Here is a 19,805-nt window from a genome sequence, read left to right as displayed (position 1 = left end):
GTGTTGGCGTTCCCTCCAAGTTAGTAACAAACTGTTCTCACTCAGAGAAGTGCTCAAATCTGTTGATATTAATTCTTTGATAATCTTTTTTGCCTTGGGACTGCTGCTTTTATGGAATGCTAATATTTAGTTTGGGGAAGATAAGTCTATGAATGTAGAGCTCTCTGCTTCACACATTGCCTTTGTCTCTCTCACATCCTGTCTGTGTCTTCTCCCTACAATCATATAATCAATGTTTGCTACAAAGTTGATCCACAAAATTTTATTGCATTTAGGTAAATGGAACACAGTATTGGTGATGAGAAGATTTTAATTTGCCAATAGTAAATGACCAGGCTGTTGCTATTTCTGACTCCATTTCTCCCAAGGACTCTCTGCCACATCTGGTATTCTGACCCTACTCTTGCATTAAATTACCCAGAATTATAAATGCATCCTGTTTTTGCACATTGATAATAAGGGTCTCCAGGCCTTCATAAATATTTTCTTTGTCTTCATCAGGGTTTGTCATGGTGGGAGCATAGGCAGTGATGATGATGGCGTCGTGTTTTCTTGCAAATGGTAATTGCATTGTGATGAGCCTGTCATTCACTCCTTTTGGTAGGCATTCGAGCTTGTTGACTAGATTAGTTTTGCTTGCAAAATCTACATCAATTTTATGGCACTCACCTTCACTGTATCCACTGCAGGAAAATATGTATCCACCTCACTCAGACTTCAGTAAGTGGTCCTCCTTTGACAGTCTTGTCAGGGCTGCTATTTGAATGTGATACTTGCTGAATTCTTTTGCAATAAGAGCTATTTAATTTTGTGTTGTCTATAACACATTCTATGAATCAGTGGGAATGGGATCATCTTTACAGAAGTTTCTGCACGTTTTGGGGGTATGTTTTGACCACAGTGCTAGTTTTCCTTGAACACATCCTACTCCCCAAGTATAATAAATGTTTGCAGAATGCAACTGTCAATCTCACCAAGTTGGCGTAGGCTCATAGGATGAGACAAAGTCTTACAGGTAGGCTCACTGAAGTAGAATAGGAAAGAGCCTTAGAGATGGATGTAGGAGTGTATGGAGGATCTAAAATCAAAGATGTTTTTATTTTGAGGGAATATCACAGTCAGATTATCCTGCTTTGTAAAAAGCTTGGGACTGGACAACATATTTTCTCAAAGGAGATGGAGAAAACTGTATTTCCTTCCAAGGCACATAGGCTGACTCTGCCTATGTCACATCTAAGGCACATTTGTTGGCATGGACAAAGTAAGAGCCATGGTGAATCACATTCTGGGAACGCGGGGCGGGTCAACATTTCCAGAGAAACAGGAGGTGCACTGATGGATTAGCCCAAGAGAATATGGGGATGGTGTTGACCTTGTTCTATATTTGTCTGGAGTGTGCCAGAGAAGGGAAAGGGACCTGTGCGGGACTGAGGAGAGAATTTTTTCAGTATTTCAGATGTGAAGTGGAGTCAAGATTGAGAACTCTGCAGAGGAGTTACCTTTATCCCTGCATTGAACATGGTGGGTGCCACAGTGGTTCGGACCATTGCATTAGTGGCAGGACTTTTCTCAAGTATTCTGAAATAGAAGGGATCAAGGTCAGACATAAGGAAGAACTTCCCGATGGGAAAGAGATATATAGGAGGTGTTGAAATGGAATGCAAGGAATAATCCCTTTCTGAACTAGGGAAATTTTAAAAACTGAAAGACTGCTATACACATGTGCTATAGGTAATATCCTTTTGAAAGGGGGTAGCTGGTCAACTTGGGGTTGTTTGATCAATGGAACCTCCAACTTGCTTAAATAAGGGCCTGCTTAAATAAGGATGAGGAGGAGAAGGGGACAATAACTCTTTACCTGCTCATAATGGGCCCAAATATCCACAGGTTGGTCAGGATGATATTCAATGGGAAACCAAACTAAGAAGGGAAAGAGCCAGGTTAGCAGAATTTCCAGAGCTTAGTGCAAAGGATTTGGCATGTGAGGGTCAGTGTGTCTGAGTCAGGATCTCCCAGTAATCTAGGTCTATATCAACAATGCTTATTGGAGACCTTGTGATCAGGACCTGGATGGGATTTGTTAGCTGTGTGAACTCTGGGGAATAATAAGTGGGACTGTGATTACCCATTTGGGTTTGGATATCTGGTTAAAAGATATAATCAGACCAACCTCCCAAGGGACACACAGTAATCTTGGATTATTGAGTGTGGAGGAGGAGAGGATTCTGGATCAACCCATCAACCCAATACTATGGTATCGATGTGGGAGGTGAGGGTGGACAGTAGGTCCTCTCAGCCATGGATTAATCCTAGGCAAGAATGAAAGGAGGACAGAGAATTCCACAGTCCCAAATGATATAATCATTCTTCCCTCAGCAGAGAGTTCCTCCCCCTTCCCTATTTCCTAGGGCCTCCATGGACCCACACCTGTCCTGCAAGTTGCTCCAATATGTTCTTTTCAGTCCCATATCCAAACATGTTAGGCATTGGTGTTTTCTCCAGCCTGAAAAAAAGACATGATTCTCATATATATATATACATACTCAGAGCAGCAGTAGGGGGGCACAGACAGGGTGCTAGACTAGAAGTTGGGAATACTTCCTCACTCCTGCCTCAGGCACTATTTATGTGACTATGGGTAAGTCATTTAATTGCTTTCAGCCTCATTTTTCTTATCTGTAAAATGGAAATAATAATGGTACTTGTCTCACAGGAGTGACTCAGGGATCAAATAAAATAAAGTTCTCAAGTAGTTGGATATAGCCAAAGAACAAAGACATAAAAAACACTTGCATAGCAAACAGCTTCCATCGCCATCAAAATTCCCTTGGTCCTGATATGAAACTTGCTTTTTTATTTATTTTTTTCCTCTCATCTGCTTTCTGATTATCTGCTTTGGAAAACCTGCTCTACTAAACTCTTTCTACCTGGCTTTCCCTAATTGAACCTATGAATGACTCCAAATGGACTGATCATTCTATTCTATCTTCTCTATCACCTGGCATGGCCTATAGCTCAGTCTTCTCAGATCTGAAATGGGTAAAGCCTGAGCTTCCAAAGGAAATCCTTGCTGAAGGTACAAAGCAGGGAAGGGCCACTCACCGGCTGACTGCTGCTGCAAGGATGCCAATGCTTGTTTCCTTTGGTGGCATCGATGAATGTCCTGGATCAGAATCTACCTGTAGCATGAGATTCATACCGCCTTTCTCTGACACTGAAATCCTGGCAGGACAGAAGGAAATTCAGTAACCATGATCCAGTGGAAATGCCTTTAAATAGTAGGCATTAACATCTGCTTTGCCAATACATCCTAAAAATCCTGGGTCTTTTCCCACCTAACTTGCAGCTGAAACCTTCCACATATTATGTCCTCCATTAAAATGTAAGTTCTTTGAAAGCAGTTGCTTTACCTTTCTATTTGTGTTTTACATATGGTAAACATTTAATAATACTTTACTCATTCATTTGTTGAGTTAGGGTTTAAAGAATGGAAGGAACATTGTAAATGGAAAGAATGAAAAAAAAAACAAATAAATTGAAGTTGTATATAAAGACCAAATTTGGGCCAGGAGAAGAGCTGAGAAAATTTATTTCTCTCCTTTCTTTACTGATGGGGTCAATGGGTCTTGAAAAGAGCATAAATTATCAACTTAGTTGATGTGTTGGTTTTGTTGCTCCTCTTTTCACTCTTTTTTATTCTTTCGCATAATGGATGGCTTGATGGATTGTAAAAACAAAAGTATCAATAGAAATTAGAATCAAATTAAGACTTCTCCTAATAAAGAATGGGTTGGAAGCCAACAGGCATTGGAGGCAGATTAGTTATGAGGAACATTCTAAATGCAAGAATCAGCATCAACAAAATTCTGGAAGTGGGAATACATAAGGTGAGTGCAGGGTACAGATTGTAGTTTAGTCTGGCTAAAATATCATGTACATAAAGAGGAGTGGAATGAGATAAGATTGAAAAGATAGGGTAACACCTGATTGGAGAGGGGTCTAAAAGATGATCTACCATCATGACCTAAAGCCATTGGTCTCTAGGAACAGAAGACAAGTCTTGCTCCAAAACAAGGTTCTGAAGGACTAGCCCAGTGAGAAGAGCAAGAAGCTGGGGTAACTGTACTCACCATGCAAAAGGCTTCTCAAAGCCAGGAATAAAATCATCCATGATGTAGCCTCCCTCATCTATGATGAAGGACAGCTCAATACCTCGTGACTCCAGTAGGGCTGCAATCTTCTGTGCTCCATGTGTCCCAGATACCTGTCCATATAATAGATCCAAACCCATTTCCTTTTCCAATCTGGTCTCCAGAGGATGGTGTGGTGTGTGTGTGTGTGTGTGTGTTTGTGTGTGTAAAAAGGAGAGTACACACATCCTAGCTTGGCAAATACAAATCCTTCACTTTTTTATCTTTCAGAATATAGGAGATCTGACTGGAAAACAAGCATGATTTTCTTACATCTTAAGGACAAATCAAGGCTTAAGATCTAAGGCCCTAAGAAACTCAATTTCCTGGTGAGCCAAACTGAATCCTTAGGGGCTCTATAAATGGATTACCTCCTCATCATGTCCTAAGGAGATGTAGAAAGATCTTTGAGGGACATAGTTTCTTCTCAGCAGCAGTTCCATGGCCTGCAGGATTGCCTGAAGAACATAAGCACAGAAAAAGGACAAGAAAGCTGTGAGCAGGGGAAAGTGAAATCAAAAAAGTAATGTTATTAAGAATCCCAGGTCACATTTTCCCAGAATTAGGACTTAGAAATTAGAAAAACACCCAACAGTATGGGCAAGTTCACATCAAAGCATCTGGGGTAGTTTCTAGAGGATTAAACTTTCAGAAGAAGAGAAAACCCATTGGCTTTCCCTTGTCTCTGGGCAAGTAGAGGATTCTTAATATTGGACAAATGCCAGACTGCCCCCTCCCCTCTATGCCCATTCAAATAATGTGAGGCAAACCATAGCAGAGTTTTTGTTGTCGATTGTGCCTCGTCCATAGATGAAGCCATCACGTTCCAGCCCAGAGAAGGGTGGCACTTCCCAGCCATCATCAGGAGCAGGTACAACATCAATGTGAGCAAGTAGCATGTAGGGCTCCAACTTGGGATTGGACCCACGGATGGTGAACAGGTGGCTGTATTGTTCCACAACCTCATGCTGGATGAAGCTAGTGGAGAACAAGAAGGGGAACACTGGGGGGAAAGGAGAGAAAGAGAGAAATGGGAGTGGGGTTGGGGGTAGAGAGATTGACAGACAGTGAGAAAGAGAGAGGGGGGTAAGAGAAGGGACAGAGAATGAGAAAGAATGAGAGAGATGGAGCAAGCAAGAGAGAAAGAATAGCTTCTTTCTTTTCAGCCACCTTACTCCATACTTAACTGTACCATACTTAAACTATAACTTAAGGCAATTATCTCAGGAAGGCTTCCTGGACTGATCAAGTCCATTTTCTTCTTTTCTTAAAATACAATTTTATTTTATTTTCAGTTCCAAATTCTTTCTCCTCCCTTTCCACCACCCTCATTTGCTAAGAAGGTGAGAAAAATAAAACCTATTAAAATATGTATAGATATACAAAATTTTCCATATTAGCCACATTTCAAAAAAGAAATAAAGAAAAAAGAAGAGAACATGCTTCAATTTGTACTGAGCCCTCAGTTATCTATTTGGAGACAATATGTTTCATTATGACTCCTTTGGAGTTACCGTTGGTCATTGTATTAATCAGAGATACCAAGTCTTTAAAAATTTATCTTTACAATATTGTTGTTATTGCACATGTTGTTCTCCTGATTCTGACAATTTCACTTTCCATCATTTTATATGTCTTTCTAGCTTTCTTTGAAATCATTATCTTTTTCATTTCATATAGCACAGTAGTATTCGATCACTTAACTTATTCATATACCATATGCCATATGGTATATCGTATACTTGTTCAGTTATTCCCTAATTGATTGGAATCCTCTCAGTTTCCAATTGTCTACTACCACAAAAAGAACTATTATAAATATTTTTATATATATAGACTCTCTTTCTCTTTGATCTCTTTGGGATGTAAGTTCCTAGTAGTGGTATTGCTGAGTTAAAGGGCATGCAATTTAATAACTTTTTAGGTATATCTCCAAATGGTCTTGAAGAATGATAGGACTAGTTTTTAGCTCCACAAACAGTAAAGGATCAATTGTCCCACATCCCTCGCAGTGTTTGCCATTATCCTTTTTTTTGTTTGGTCATCTTAGCCAATCTGATGGATGTGAGATAGTATCTGAGTTGTTTTAATGTACACTTATCTTAATTATGTGATTTAGAGTATTTTTTCATATAGCTATTGATAGTTTTGTTATTTTTCTCTAAAAATTACCTATTTAAAAGAAAGTTTGTTTATTCCTGTGCTTTCTAGCTTTTTAAAGAAAATAAGAATAGTGTATTTTATAAAAAAGTTTTCTTCTGCATTTACTGAAATAAGCATATCATTTTTGGTTACTAATACAATCAATTATTAATTAAAACTAATATAAAATATTCTTGATATTAAATTCAGCCTGATCATAGTATATGATTTTTGTAATATACTGTTGTAATTTCCTGCTAGCATTTTATTTAAATTTTTTCCATCAATACTCATTAGGAAAACTGATCTATAGTTTTCATTTTCTTTTTTGGCTTTCCCTACTTAAGGGACCTATCTTTTGGTCTTATAAAAGAAATTTGATTAGTATTAATTAGGATTCCTAATTTTTACCTATCTTTTCAAACAGTTTGTGAAGCATTAGGATTAATTATTCTTTAAGTCTAGCAGAATTCACTTGTAAATCAAGTTGGTCCTGGATTTTTCCCCTTTAGGAAATTTATTTATGGCTTATTCAATTTCTTTTTTCTAAGATAAAGTTGTTTAGATATTTTACTTCCTGTTAATCTGAGAAAATTATATTTTTGTAAAATTCATCTCTTTTCATTAAGATTTTCAGTTTTGTTGGCATATTTTTAGCAAAATAGTTTCAAGTAATTGCTTTATTTCATCTTTATTGATTGTAAAGTCACTTTTTCATTTTTGATGTTAATAATTTGATTTTCCTCTTCCTTTAAAAAAATCATATATAACTTTCTAGAATTCTCTTCATCTCCTTGACTTTCATATTTATTTTATGGTTAGATTCATCTAGGTCTGAGAAGGGTAAATTGACCCTGAATTTAAATGTTATCCTATTTGGCATATATGTGTTCAGTATTAACATTATTTCATTATCTATGGAACCTTTTAATAAAATATAATTTTCTTGTTTGTCTCTTTTACGTAAGTCTACTTTTGCTTTTGCTTTGTCTGAGATCTTGAGTTCCACCCTTCCTTCTTTTATGTCAGCTGAACCATAATAGAGTCTACTTCAGATTCTTATTTTATATGTCTTTCTGTTTCAGTGCAGAAAAGTTAAGATATTAAATGTATCTTTACCAACCATTTCATAAACTGAATTTCTGTACTGAATTCTATGAAATCTTCCTTTTTGAATCAGTTCAAATGAATGAGATTCAAATGTTGCTCAATCCTCCTTTCCCCACTGCTGCCTTCATTGAATAAATTCTTTCTTTCAAGTTCTATTTATGTGAGCTAATTTTTCTAATTTTCTTTCTCTCTTCCCAACAATCTTCTTTTGAGCTCATGCAAACATACCAGACTCTGTTTAGACTCCAAGACCCTTGGTACAATCCATTCTGAAGAGTTACATGTATCATCTCCAAGTTCATTTTCCAACCTGCTAGCATACTCTGTGATTTTATATCTTCTCCTTTTTAAATGTGTAACAATATTGCTGATAAAGAATGCCTGTCAGAGTTTTCCTATTATGTCTCTACACTTGTGGAAAGCAACTTATTATTATTTTTAACATAAAGGTCTGGGATTTCACATTTGGAAAGAACCTTGAAGATTATCTAGTCATGCTCAATTTACAAATGAGGAAACAGGATCAGTGAAGGCTGGTCTAGAATTCAAACTTAGGCACTTTGCCTCTAAATTCCATGGGCTTTTCTACCATACCATACTACCTGATGTATCACAGGCAAATGGTAGTCTGCATAGGCAGAGTGACAGTACATAATAGGAGCTTAATACTTGTTGACTGATTTGTAGATGACAAATAAATAAGAGTACCTATTACTGTATTCAGAACCCCTGGAAGTAGATTTGATCCCAATATATACATATTCAAAGAGTTCATAGTGTTGCATCAGGATCTTTTCCTGAGCTCTAAGGCAATTCAGTAGGATAAAGAAATCTTAAATGACGATTTTGTAAGGGAGGTCATATAGAAACCTTCAATGCTCTATGATCTCAATGTTACAAACACCCCTCCAATAGTGCCTTTTACAATCCTACATTCCTATCCATTCTGTTCATCTTGTTCATCACCTCCCATAATGAGACATGTGATCTATTCAATGAGGATCTGTTGAATTACTGGCCTGCTGGTCTTTTTCTCTTATTCTTTTCTTTTTCATTCCCTACTCTTATTTTATTTTTCAGTTTTTATTTTCTCTATCTTCCTTCTATTAAATAAAAAAATAAAGGAGGAAAAAAACCCCTTCTGATAGATATCCATAGTCAAACAAAATAAATTCCTGCATTTGACCATCTGATCTTCCTTGATCTTCCAAAAAGGAAGAAAACAGGACTTCTGGTTTCTTTCCCTTGTTCTTCCCCCCATTTTTGTGCCCAGATTAGAAGCAGGAAACTGTTTTTCTCTGGGGTAAATGAAGAGGACTAGTTCCATCAATTGGTCTTGTAAATCTGGAGAAGAAGAGGATATATAACCTTAGAAAGAGGTATGCCTCTGAGAGAACTAACTCACTATCAAGAAACTTACATAGGCAGAAAAAATGCCTTTGAGTTGTTCTAGTTGACTACCTGACAAACAGGACAAAGAATGGGAAAAAGACCAAACATGTGATAATCTTTCACAGACCCAAAGAACCAACTTCAGATCATTTTCATTTCCCTCCATAGTGTACAACAATAATTCTCACCATCTCAGACTCTTATCTCCAAGAAAAAAAAATATCTAAAGAAAATGGATCTTCTGGCTTAATCAAAACCCAAAGGTCATGATTCATCCTGAACCAGGGACCTTGGGCAATCATCTCTGAAAAGGAAGCAGCATCTCAAGAGCAATTACTATGTTCTCTTATTCCCACATCTAGAGTTGTGCTGTTACCTTTCTGAATATGTTCCCCGAATTCAGCCAGAGCTGTGGTGTTGATATTTTCAGAGCTGAAGGCCACTGTGGGCATCTGAATCGCTTCTGTTGGGAGTTGGATGAAAAAAACAAAAGATTAAAACTCATTAATAGGATTTCAAGCTAAAAGGTTTACTTTTGGCCTGAAAAACAGTGATTTTTGTCTAGTTCATGCATTTCAAAGATGAGGAAGAATGGAAGTGATTTGTTCAAGAGCTCTCTAATGTCAGAGCTAGGATTCCAAGCTAGCATCTGTTCATTTTAAATTGAACACACTATTAAACCATGCAATTTCTTCTTTATAAACACTTAGCAGGACTTCTGTGGATACACTTCCAAGTTAATGATTTGTCATTATACTCTTGTCCCCAATCTCCCATGTGATACAAACAGCTCTGTATTAGATATTAAGAACAGTGTGATATAGTGCAAAGGCAGCTAGATTTGGAGTCTTAAGACCTATTTTCAAATACTGGCTCTAACATTTATAATGTGTGAACTATTGGGCAAATATCTTCAAATTATCAGGTCTCAGCATTCTCCTCTGTGAAATGAGGAGGTTGGACTAATGATCTCAAAGTTCCTTCTGACTCTGTGAACCTATGAAATAGAAGACTTTGGGCATTGGCTATGAAAGCAGCATGAAAACGATATTAGTATTCTATTCTTTGTTTTAGGCACAAATTGATTAGAAACAATTTTATTTAATTTAACATTAATCTAATATCCAAGGATTACTAGCTTCAAGAGAGAAATGTCTAAACTGATGTAATTTTCCCTTTCCCCTAATACTCTCCAACATGTCTCTACCCCAAGATGATCTGAAGTAAAGAAATCTAGAAGAAGGAGAAAGAGGAGGAAGAAAAGGAGAAAAGGGAGAAAGAGGAGAAGGAGGAGGGGGAAGAGGAGAATAAGAATAAGAATGTATAAAAGAAAAAATATTTTGGGTTAGTATTCTAGAAGAGGTGAATAACAAAAGTCAGGAATTCTTTCCTAGACCACCCCGCTGTCAAGTATTCAAAGGGACTCTACCCTTCAACTCAATACACCTATTCAGAATTTAACAGCCAGTCAAGAAACGTTTATCAGATGTCTAGTATATGTCATATGCAAGTGATGGGGACGCAAAGAAAGCTGAAAAACAGACTCTCTTTTTGAGGAGTTAATGATCTGAGGGAAACAACCTCTAAACAAGTATCTACAAATAAGCTATATATAGGATATATTTGGAAATAATAAGCAGAAAAAGTAGAGTGAAAGAGAATCAGAAAAGACTTCCTTTAGAAAGTAGGGTTTTAGTTGGGTTTTAAAGAAAGCCAGGGAAGCTGGGAGGTGGAAATGAGGAGGAAAAACATTCCAGGATAGATATATACTAGCTAGTGAAAAGTTCTAGAGGGAAGAAATGAAGAACTTTATTTATGGAATAGCATAGAAACTAGACTCTCTTTCCCTTTGAATGGAATAAAGAAGAATTCCCTAGGATGAATCTGTTTCACAGGTTGAAGGTAAGAGTCTACATAAGATAAATTATAGCATCCATACTTAATCTATTTCCTTGTGAAAAAAAGTATTTTTTATCCTTGTCATTTTCCTTTCCAAAGAGGGCAAATCTGGAAAAGGTTTTAGATCAGAGATAATTTTTAAAAAAAAACTTATTTTTTGTTTTGTTAAAGTAGAGGTTTTCAGGAGAACATTATATACACAGTATCATCAAGATTATGTGATAGCTCTTCTCAGTAATGTGATGATCCAATATAATTCCAATAGATTTGTGATGGAAAATGCCATCCACATCCAGAGTGAAAACTATGGAGACTGAATATAGATCGAAGCACATGATTTTCACCTTTTTTGTTTGTTTGCTTTTTCTTTCTTGCGTTTTTCCCTTTTGTCCTGATTTTTCTTTCACAGCATGACATATATGGTAATATTTTAAAAATGATTGTACATGTATAATCAATATCAGACAACTTGCTATCTTGGGGAGGAGGGTAAGGAAGAAGGGAGAAAATTTTGGAACTTAAAATTTTTCAAAAATGAATATTGAAAACTACCTTTACATGTATTTACATGAAATACTATTGGAATTTAAAAAAAAAAAAAACCAGAGGTTTTCAATATGCTTCTGCTTCACATAAGGGCTTCTTGGTATGTGTAATCAATCATGAAACCATGCTGACGGGGTCCATTACAAGTTTACATTTCATCTTAATCAGGCCCTCAGTGAAGTAAGTCAAACCTTATATAGCTTTCTAATTAACTTACTATCCTATTCTCCAAAGCAGCTCTTCCAAACTTTTTCATTTTTCCTGGAGCCTCCCATGGCTTCCTCTCTCCCCACTTTTTCAGCTGAGAACCTAGCTTCATATTTCACTGAAAATAATAGGCCATTAAAACAAAGTTCCTTCTCTATTCCTGTTTCTCACCTCCTATCACTCACATGCTTCTGCTACCATTTCCTCCTTCACTTCTGTCTCTCATGAAGAGGAGGCTCTTCTCCTCACCAAGACAAACCTTCCACATGCACCAATGTTCCCATTCTATTCCATCTTCTCTAGGTGATTGTCCCCTTTATCAATCTTACCCTTTCATTTATATTTGATTTCTCCTTACTGGCTATTTCCTTGCTGCTACAAACATGTCCTTGCCTCTCCCATCTTCAAAACTCCCCTCCTTTGATCTGTTTATTCCCCTGAGCTATTATTCCACAGAACTTCTCTCTTTTGCCTGAACCTCTTGAGAAAGCTGTCTGCAAAAGTTACCTCCACTTCTTTTCCTTTCACTCTCTTTTTTAACTCACTGTAGTCTGGCTTCAATCTCATTGTTCAATCAAAACTGCTCTCACCAAAGTCATCGATGATTCTCAATTGCCAAATCCAATGGCTTTTTCTTTTCTTTTCTTACATTTTCAATAGTATTTTACCTTCCAAATACATGTAAATATAGTTTTCAACATTCATTTTTGTAAGACTTTGTTTTCCAAATTTTTCTCCCTCTCTCCTTTACCTTCCCCACCCTCAAACAATAAACAATATGATATAAGTTAAATACGTGCAATTCTTTTAAATATATTTCCATATTTGTCATGTTGTGCAAGAAAAATCAGAGCAAAAAGGAAAAACAATGAGAAAGAAAACAAAGGTGAAAAGTCCATCACAGTTGATGATCACATAATCTTGTTATTGTGTACAATGTTCTCTTGGTTCTGCTCTGATAATGCAAAACATCATTAGTTTATATGTCTTTTCCAGAATTTTCTGAAATCAGCCTATTCATCATTTCTTGCAGAACAATAATATTCCATTACATTCACGTACTATAACTTACTCAGCAATTCCCCACAAGATAAACACTCACTCAATTTTCAGTTCCATGCTACTACAATGGCTACTACATTGGCCTTCCAATGGTCTTTTCTTAATCTTCAATCCCCTCTGCAGCTTTAGACACTATCAATCATGTTCTTCTTGATACTCTCTTCTTTCTAAGTTTTTGGGACAAGCCTCCTTCCTGGTTCTCCTATTACCTCTCAGACCACTTTCTAGTCTCCTTTGCAAGATCTTTATTAGGTCATGGCCCACCAATTGTGGGTACCCTACAGGGCTATGTTCTGAGACAGCTTCTCTTCTTCCTTTATCCTATTTTATTTGGTGATGTCATTAATTCCCATAGAGTCAATTATCATTTTTACACTGATGAATACCAAATCTACTTGTCTAGCTCTTAAAACTTCTCTCCTCACCTTCTTGTTCCTGTCCAGGACACTGTTATTCTCCTAGAAACCCAAGTTCACATCCTAGGTGACATCCTTAATTCTTCATTCTCTCTCCCTCTCCATATATACAATCCATGACTAAATCTTTGCAGTCAGGGATCATGTTCCTTGAAATTACTTCCTCACTGAGTCTCTGTGACTTTATTTTTGTCTCTCAGTGCATTTCTTTTTTTTTTTTTTAATTTTCATATTTTAAAAAGTTATTCACTTATTTACAAAAAAGGAAAATGATTTCAATTTAAGTAACTTAGTTTAACAACAATCAAGAAATAACATTTGATTACATTTTTCCTCCAGTAAGTATTATTTTACAATTGGGAAAAATCCATTTATAATACAAAATATACACAAAACTAACTCTAAAGCACTAAATCAGAGCAAGTTATAAGACAATTAAATAAAATGGTTCTCATGCAGAATTCATTTTTTTCTTTTGTTTCTAAAGTTTATATATTTGTTGTAAGCCTAGGAAGAAGAACTAAGCCTTTTAGTTCTTCACTTCCTGGACCCATGGGTCTTCACCTTCATCTGAATAAACAGGACCACTACTGGTTAGGAGCAGTTAAGACTGGTGGGGCAGCACTCCATTGGCCCAAGCCTCTTTAATCTCTTCATCCACAACCTCCATTATTTATCTTCTTGTCAGCATGGGCATGCCCCCTTTCCTTCTTAGGCTCACAGAATCAACATTATCATTGCCTCCAGAAAGGGAAAAATGAATTGCTTTATTGTTCTATTCAAGAATATACAGAACTATACAAGAAAAACTTTAACACTGCCAATAATTACCACGGAATGCTTACTGATAGAGCCAGATATCCTGGAGAATGAAATCAAATGGGTCTTAGGAAGTTTTGCTAACAATAAGATTAGTGGAAGTGTTGGAATTTCAGCAAAACTATTTAAAATCCTAAAAGATGATATTGTTAAACTACTGCACTTAATAGGCCAGCAAATTTGGAAAATTCAACAATGACCACTGAGTTGGAAAAGATCAGTTTATGTCCCAATTCTAAAGTAGGACAATGCCAAAGCATTTTCAAATTATTGAATAATTGTGTTCATTTCACATGTCAGCAAGTTTATGCTTAAGATTCTGCAAGCTAAGTATCAGCAATATGTCAACTGAGAATTGCCAGAAGAGCAGGATGGTTTTTGAAGAGACAAAAAAACCTAGAGATCAAATTGCCAACATTCTCTGCATTATGAAGAAAGCCAGGGAGTACTAGAAAAACATCAATTTCTGCTTCACTGACTAAAAGCCTTTGACTATGTGGATCATAACAAAATGTGGCAAGGAGGACAATGTGTTTCTCTGTACATTCAACTGTACCTTAGACTATCTCGAACCAATAAACTCTTGAACTTCTGGATGGGGCGTTTTCTGTTGGATGACTATGTCAATTGTTAATTACCATATAGTCCATTTTGGGGAGGAGAGAGAAATCACTTCTTTCCCCCTCTGCTGTCCTGCTGGCACAGTAATCATACTCCATGAAACAGTTCCCAATATATATTCTTCTGAATTGACTCAATGTGAGTCTAGAAATGTTTTGTCTTTTAAGGGCTGCCTAGGGGCATGGTTTAGCCATTTGTTGGTCAATGACCAGGTTTTCTTTCTAATCTAGCCAAACTGGAACTTCGTAAAAGTATCATAGGTAGTGAATACTTACAGTTAAATATTTTGCTATTTGCTCTTTATTTTCTAGTATTACATTCTGATCAAACCTCCTGCCCACTTCAGAAATGGGATAACATGACCTGTCTCTAATCACATGACCTATCAGAGGCATGAAAAAGATCCAGAATGCTAATATTTGATTGTGGTCTAGTCCTTTATTTTTTTCTGCTCAGAATCAAAGAATCATAAATTATCAATTGGAAGGGACTTCAAAGATTGTCTAACCTAAAGCTATTTTATAGGAGAGATAACTGAGGCAAAGAAAAGTTAACTTGTTCACGATCACAGAGGAAATAGTAAATGTCAGGGCTGGGATATAAAACTGAGTCTTCTCTCTCCTGATTTAGTGTCCTTTCCATTGCATCTGCTCTAGGCACATAATTTAGAAAAAATGATACCTGATTTGAAGATGATACCCTGTTCTACCTCCCCAGGCAATTGCTTAGTAAGTTCATTAAAGTTTCATGTTCGGTTATAATGGCTAGCTGATCTGTGTGTCTCTGCTTAAACCAGGAGTCAAGTACAAAGCTGCTCTAAATGTGTTTATGTTGGCAGTATCCTTTAATCCTTTATAGAAAAATCCAAAGTCCACATCAATCAGACTCCTCCCTCTTCTCCTATCTAATCTCTTTTCTCTGTCATTCATAAACTGGAAGGCTGGATTAATGTCCTTTGATTTTGAAGCCATTTTATTTTATTAAGCTTTGTCATGATAGACTGCAAAAGGCAGGCCCATGATCTTTAGGTCCTGACCCCTAGTTATCTGTTCATCTTTCAATCCCCACCCAGACTGCCAATTTATCACAAAGTTTGGTTGTACAGAATTAGCAGGTGTATCTGGTAGATGGTCTATTTGACAGGAAAGAAGCTGTTCAGCCATGTATGGAGCATTCCATCTTCCAGGGAAGTACTTTCTGCCCAGGAGCAATCATTTAATTAAATGGTCCTTCTCAAAAACCTAGAATCTCAGAGTTGGAAGGAACCTCAAATACCACCTCATTCAACCCATATTTTTGCAAAAATCAGATCTACCACATATCTAGTAAGTAGCTATCATAGGAATGATCCTTCCATCTATGCCTTCTTCATATTCTTTCCACCCTACCCTCATAATCCATTGACCACATCCAAGGAGGAAGAGCTAAACTTATTTTTCCTACTTCAATATTAATTTAGCACTCCAATTAGATAGTTTAAGACCCACCAGACTGCTTGTTAACCAAAACTTGTCAGATGTACAAATCAGGAAAATGTCTTTCAATAGTATTAGCAATGTGTTATTCTCTGTCTCTGTCTCCTTCCTTCACTTCCCCCTCTTCCTTCTTCCTCCTCATCTTCCTCCTCCTTGTTGTCCTCCTTCTCCTCCTCCTTTTTCTTTTCTCCTCCTCTTTCTCTTTCTACACACACACACACACACACACACACACACACATATAGTGATATTATATAGAGATCATTAGATAGATAGAGCACTGAATAGTGTACTTAACTCTCATCTTCATGAGTTCAAATCTGTCCTCAGACACTTCCTAGTTGGGTGATTCCAGGCAAGTCACTTTTCTTTGGTTTGCCTCAATAAAATGAGCTGGAGAAGGAAATGGCAAACCACTCCACTCTCTTTGTCAAGAGAATGTCCAATTTAACTGAAATTACTGAACAACAATGCAGTAGATCACAAAACCAGAGTTGATTGTTGAAACCAGTTAGTGCCACTCTCTCATTTTATGGATGAGGAAACTGAGTTCTGGGAAATGAAGTAATCTGGCCAAATTCATACTGTTGGTAAATGTCAGAGGTGGGATTTGAACAGGTCTTTAGGCTCCTGAGTCAGTGTACTTTACATCCTACCAAGCTGCCTATCCTAAAGCAGAAAACTCACTAGTGTCTATGTTGACATTTGAAATCAAATTCAAGCTCTGATATTAACTATGTGATCCTAGCTAATTTACTTTGGTTCTCTGAGCCCTTAGATTCATCATTATTTAGAAGAATAGTCATACCAGATACTGGAGCAGCTAATTGGTATAGTGAATAGAGCATCAGCCCTGAATTCAGGAGGATATGAGTTCAAAACTGTCCTCAGACACTTAACACTTTCTGTCTGTGTGACCCTGGGCAAGTCACTTAATCCCAATTGCCTCAGCAAAACAACAACAAAAAGAATAATCATACCTATGCTATTTGCTTCCCAGGATTGTTGTAAGGAATCTACTTGATTATATCTTTAAAACATTATAGAAATGTTTGCTGTTTCTGTGCCCAGTTCAGTTATCCCTAGCTGAAGATTTTTTAAAACACATCTTTCTCCCACTATTTGGTTAAAACTTTTTGAGGATAGCTTAGGAAGCTTTTCTTGATAAATTAAAAAAAAAAGAATTCCTAGAATTCTATCTGATAGATAGATATAATCTTGTTTTTCATTTCTCTTTCTGAGCATCTTTAGTTAGAATGGAAGGATACAAGCTTAGTTGTAGCCAAGGACATCCCTCCTCCTTTTTTTTTTTTTTTTTTTTTTTAATTTCAATACCTTTTTTAGAATGAAGTTGAATGATTCTAGAACCACATATCTCCTTATAATTCTAGGGATGAGGAGTTCTTCTGTGAAGGCAAAACCAAGAATAAAATGAGAAGCAAGAGTGGAAATTGCCAAAGACAAATTTAGGCTTCATATAAAACATTTCCTAACAATAAGTGCTATCCAAAGGTGGAATGGGCTGCTTGAGAGGTAGCAATCCTTTCAGATTAAGATCTTCATGAAATGACTGGAGAACTACTTGCTGAATATATGGCAAAACTGATTTTTGTTGAAATACTCATTGAATGAGGTGGCCTTTGAAGTCTCATCCAACTTTGAGATTAGAAATTTTTAGAGCATGATCAAGGGCTCAGATAGTATCTTTAATAATTCCCCAGGGAGCAGGATTCCTGGGATTTTATATGTATTATAAGCTTCTTCCTGACAATTATGTTCTTTATAGCTAGTTTCTAGTGGTCTAAGCAATCTAGGACCCTTTCTGAGAGAAGAGGATGTGGCAGTTTTATGGGAACAAATACTGCTTCTTCTTCCCACTGATGCCATTCCCTTCTTATCCCAACCAGTTGCCTGACATTATTTTCCTGTGAGTGTCACGACATACATGGCATACTATGTTTGGAGCAGAAAAAAAGGAGTTATGGACCATGGACATCCCAGATCCCTGCTCCATTCCTTAATAACAAAGGGTGATATTTAAGATGACATGGGGTCCTTCCATGTCTAGGCACTATTTGGAGAAGTGTGGCACTAAAGGTGAGAAAGCAACATGGAAGTTAGAGTCCAGTAGGGAAGAGCTGATCAAAAAGGGACTAGAAGTTCTTTGGCTAGGGTTACTTATTTCACTGATGCAAGGAGTTATCTGGGTATGAGAAGAAAATGGAGTTGTGAGTGTAGTACTGGCCTGTGAAAAAAAGTCCTGAGATGAGTTAGGAGTTCAAGTTCTAGTTTTCTGTAGCCCTGGGCAAATTACCTTTTTGTATAAAAGAGAGATAAATGATAATTGGATATTTGGGACAACTTCTTTATACAATTGGTAGTTAAAAACAAAACAAAACAATTCTGAATCTTTTAGGGGTGGGGATAGGATTGGGGAGAAAAAGTAGTAAGTGACTTGTCCAGAGATGACTGGTAAAGTGTCTGAGGTCAGATTTGTATTCAGATTCAATTTTGAGTCTTAAAAACCCCAATACACAAATATTGGTTATTAATGACACAGAGCAAGGAAGTATGACAGGGATTAGGATACAATAATGAAAATGATCAATTTCTGCTTCCAAGAAGTTTATAATTGGTAGAAGGCTGAGATGGATGCACACATAAGTACAAGTCAGAAAATGATTAGGAAACTAGAAGTCAGAGTGGGTAGAGACTTAGCAGAAATTAACTTTTCAAGGTCTTTGGATCTTTCCCTTGCCCCTATCACATTCTTTATATGATAATTATTTGGGTATTGATTATATCCATCTCCCCTCTCCCATTCCTTTTTCCTTCCTTTCCCACAGCAAATTGGGAGATCCCTGAGGATATGGGACTGATTATTTTTTTTCATTTTAATACCCCTAAAGTTTAATAAAGTGCGTTAGCACATATCAAATGTTTAATGTTTGTAAATTGAATTAATAATACTAACCCCACTGCAGCTCTAAAGGAAGAAGGGTAAATCGGGTGGAAGGGATAATGAAAAAGATTTCCGGAGAATCGGCGAGAAATAGTTGAAAACCCAAGGGAAGCAGGTCTTGGGGTCAGAGAAGGGGGCTGGGATCTGTTTCTAGGTGGCAAGTCCAGGGTAGCTCCGGTTATAAAACCGAGAGCAGCCCCGGTCTCGGGAGATGAGTGCCCGCAGGGGACAGGAGGGGAAATTGCGGTCACCTTTCAAAGCCTCTTTCATTGCTGTACGCTCTGCTTCGCTGAACTGGGCAGGGATCCTGGACGCCCCTGTGCGCCCCCAGCCTCGCAGCTCGTTCGGCCCCGGGAAAGTGGCTGTCCGGAGCAGCAGCACAGCCACCAGGGCTAGCACCGTCCCCGTCACGCCCATCGCCAGCAGTCGGCCTGCAGTGGCGACAGCGCCGGGTTCGGCCATCTCCGCGCGGCTTCAGCACCAAACGGTCCGCTGAAGTGGGGACTCGGGCGTGCAGACTCCAAACTCTAGCCTCCTCGAACTATCCTGGCTCCATCCCCACTCCTGACTCTGACCAATAGAAGAGAAGGGGGTGTATTGGTGCAGCCAATTAAGACCGCAGCCATGCCGTCAGCTTTGAAAGGCTTTTGGGGAATGGTAGTTTTTTTAATCCCTGTGGAAAGACAGATATAGAGTAGAGGTGAAGGGTGTGGTCCTCCTTCCTTGCTTCATCCTGACGTAAAAGCGACCTAAAGCAGAGATTAAGAAAGGCTTGTCTTGTGGTAGTTATTCCAGGACAACTGCCGAGTTAGATAGCTGCAACGTGAATTAAAAAATATATATATATATATATATATATGTATTTATATATTTAAGATTTCGTATTTCTCAAAGGTTATTGTGCTGCAGAAGGATTGTGATCTGGAGGGCACATGCATACTAAAGAAGGGATAACTATTCTCCT

General features: G+C 37.5%; 1 protein-coding gene across 6 annotated transcripts in view; it reads right to left on the bottom strand.

The window, feature by feature from the left end:
- PM20D1 (peptidase M20 domain containing 1) overlaps window positions 1-19,472 on the bottom strand; it is a 40,694-nt gene extending 21,222 nt beyond the window's left edge. For 2 of the 6 annotated variants that reach the window (XM_051998520.1, XM_051998519.1), the window contains exons 1-9: window positions 19,093-19,472; window positions 9,211-9,297; window positions 4,961-5,193; window positions 4,562-4,648; window positions 4,131-4,264; window positions 3,103-3,222; window positions 2,428-2,503; window positions 1,859-1,920; window positions 1,500-1,578 (exon numbers count right to left, since the gene is read on the bottom strand). In XM_051998520.1, the coding sequence (XP_051854480.1) occupies window positions 1,500-1,578; window positions 1,859-1,920; window positions 2,428-2,503; window positions 3,103-3,222; window positions 4,131-4,264; window positions 4,562-4,648; window positions 4,961-5,193; window positions 9,211-9,297; window positions 19,093-19,303 (1,089 nt within the window). In that variant the 5' untranslated portion in view covers window positions 19,304-19,472. The remainder of the gene's footprint in view (window positions 1-1,499; window positions 1,579-1,858; window positions 1,921-2,427; window positions 2,504-3,102; window positions 3,223-4,130; window positions 4,265-4,561; window positions 4,649-4,960; window positions 5,194-9,210; window positions 9,298-19,092) is intronic. The other 4 variants (XM_051998521.1, XM_051998517.1, XM_051998518.1 and 1 more) reach the window with 4 other exon arrangements.
- Window positions 19,473-19,805: the final 333 nt, after the last annotated feature.

Source organism: Antechinus flavipes, chromosome 4 (assembly GCF_016432865.1).
Source record: "Antechinus flavipes isolate AdamAnt ecotype Samford, QLD, Australia chromosome 4, AdamAnt_v2, whole genome shotgun sequence".
NCBI classification, from domain to species: domain Eukaryota; kingdom Metazoa; phylum Chordata; class Mammalia; order Dasyuromorphia; family Dasyuridae; genus Antechinus; species Antechinus flavipes.
This window is presented reverse-complemented; position numbering and strand designations above follow the sequence as displayed.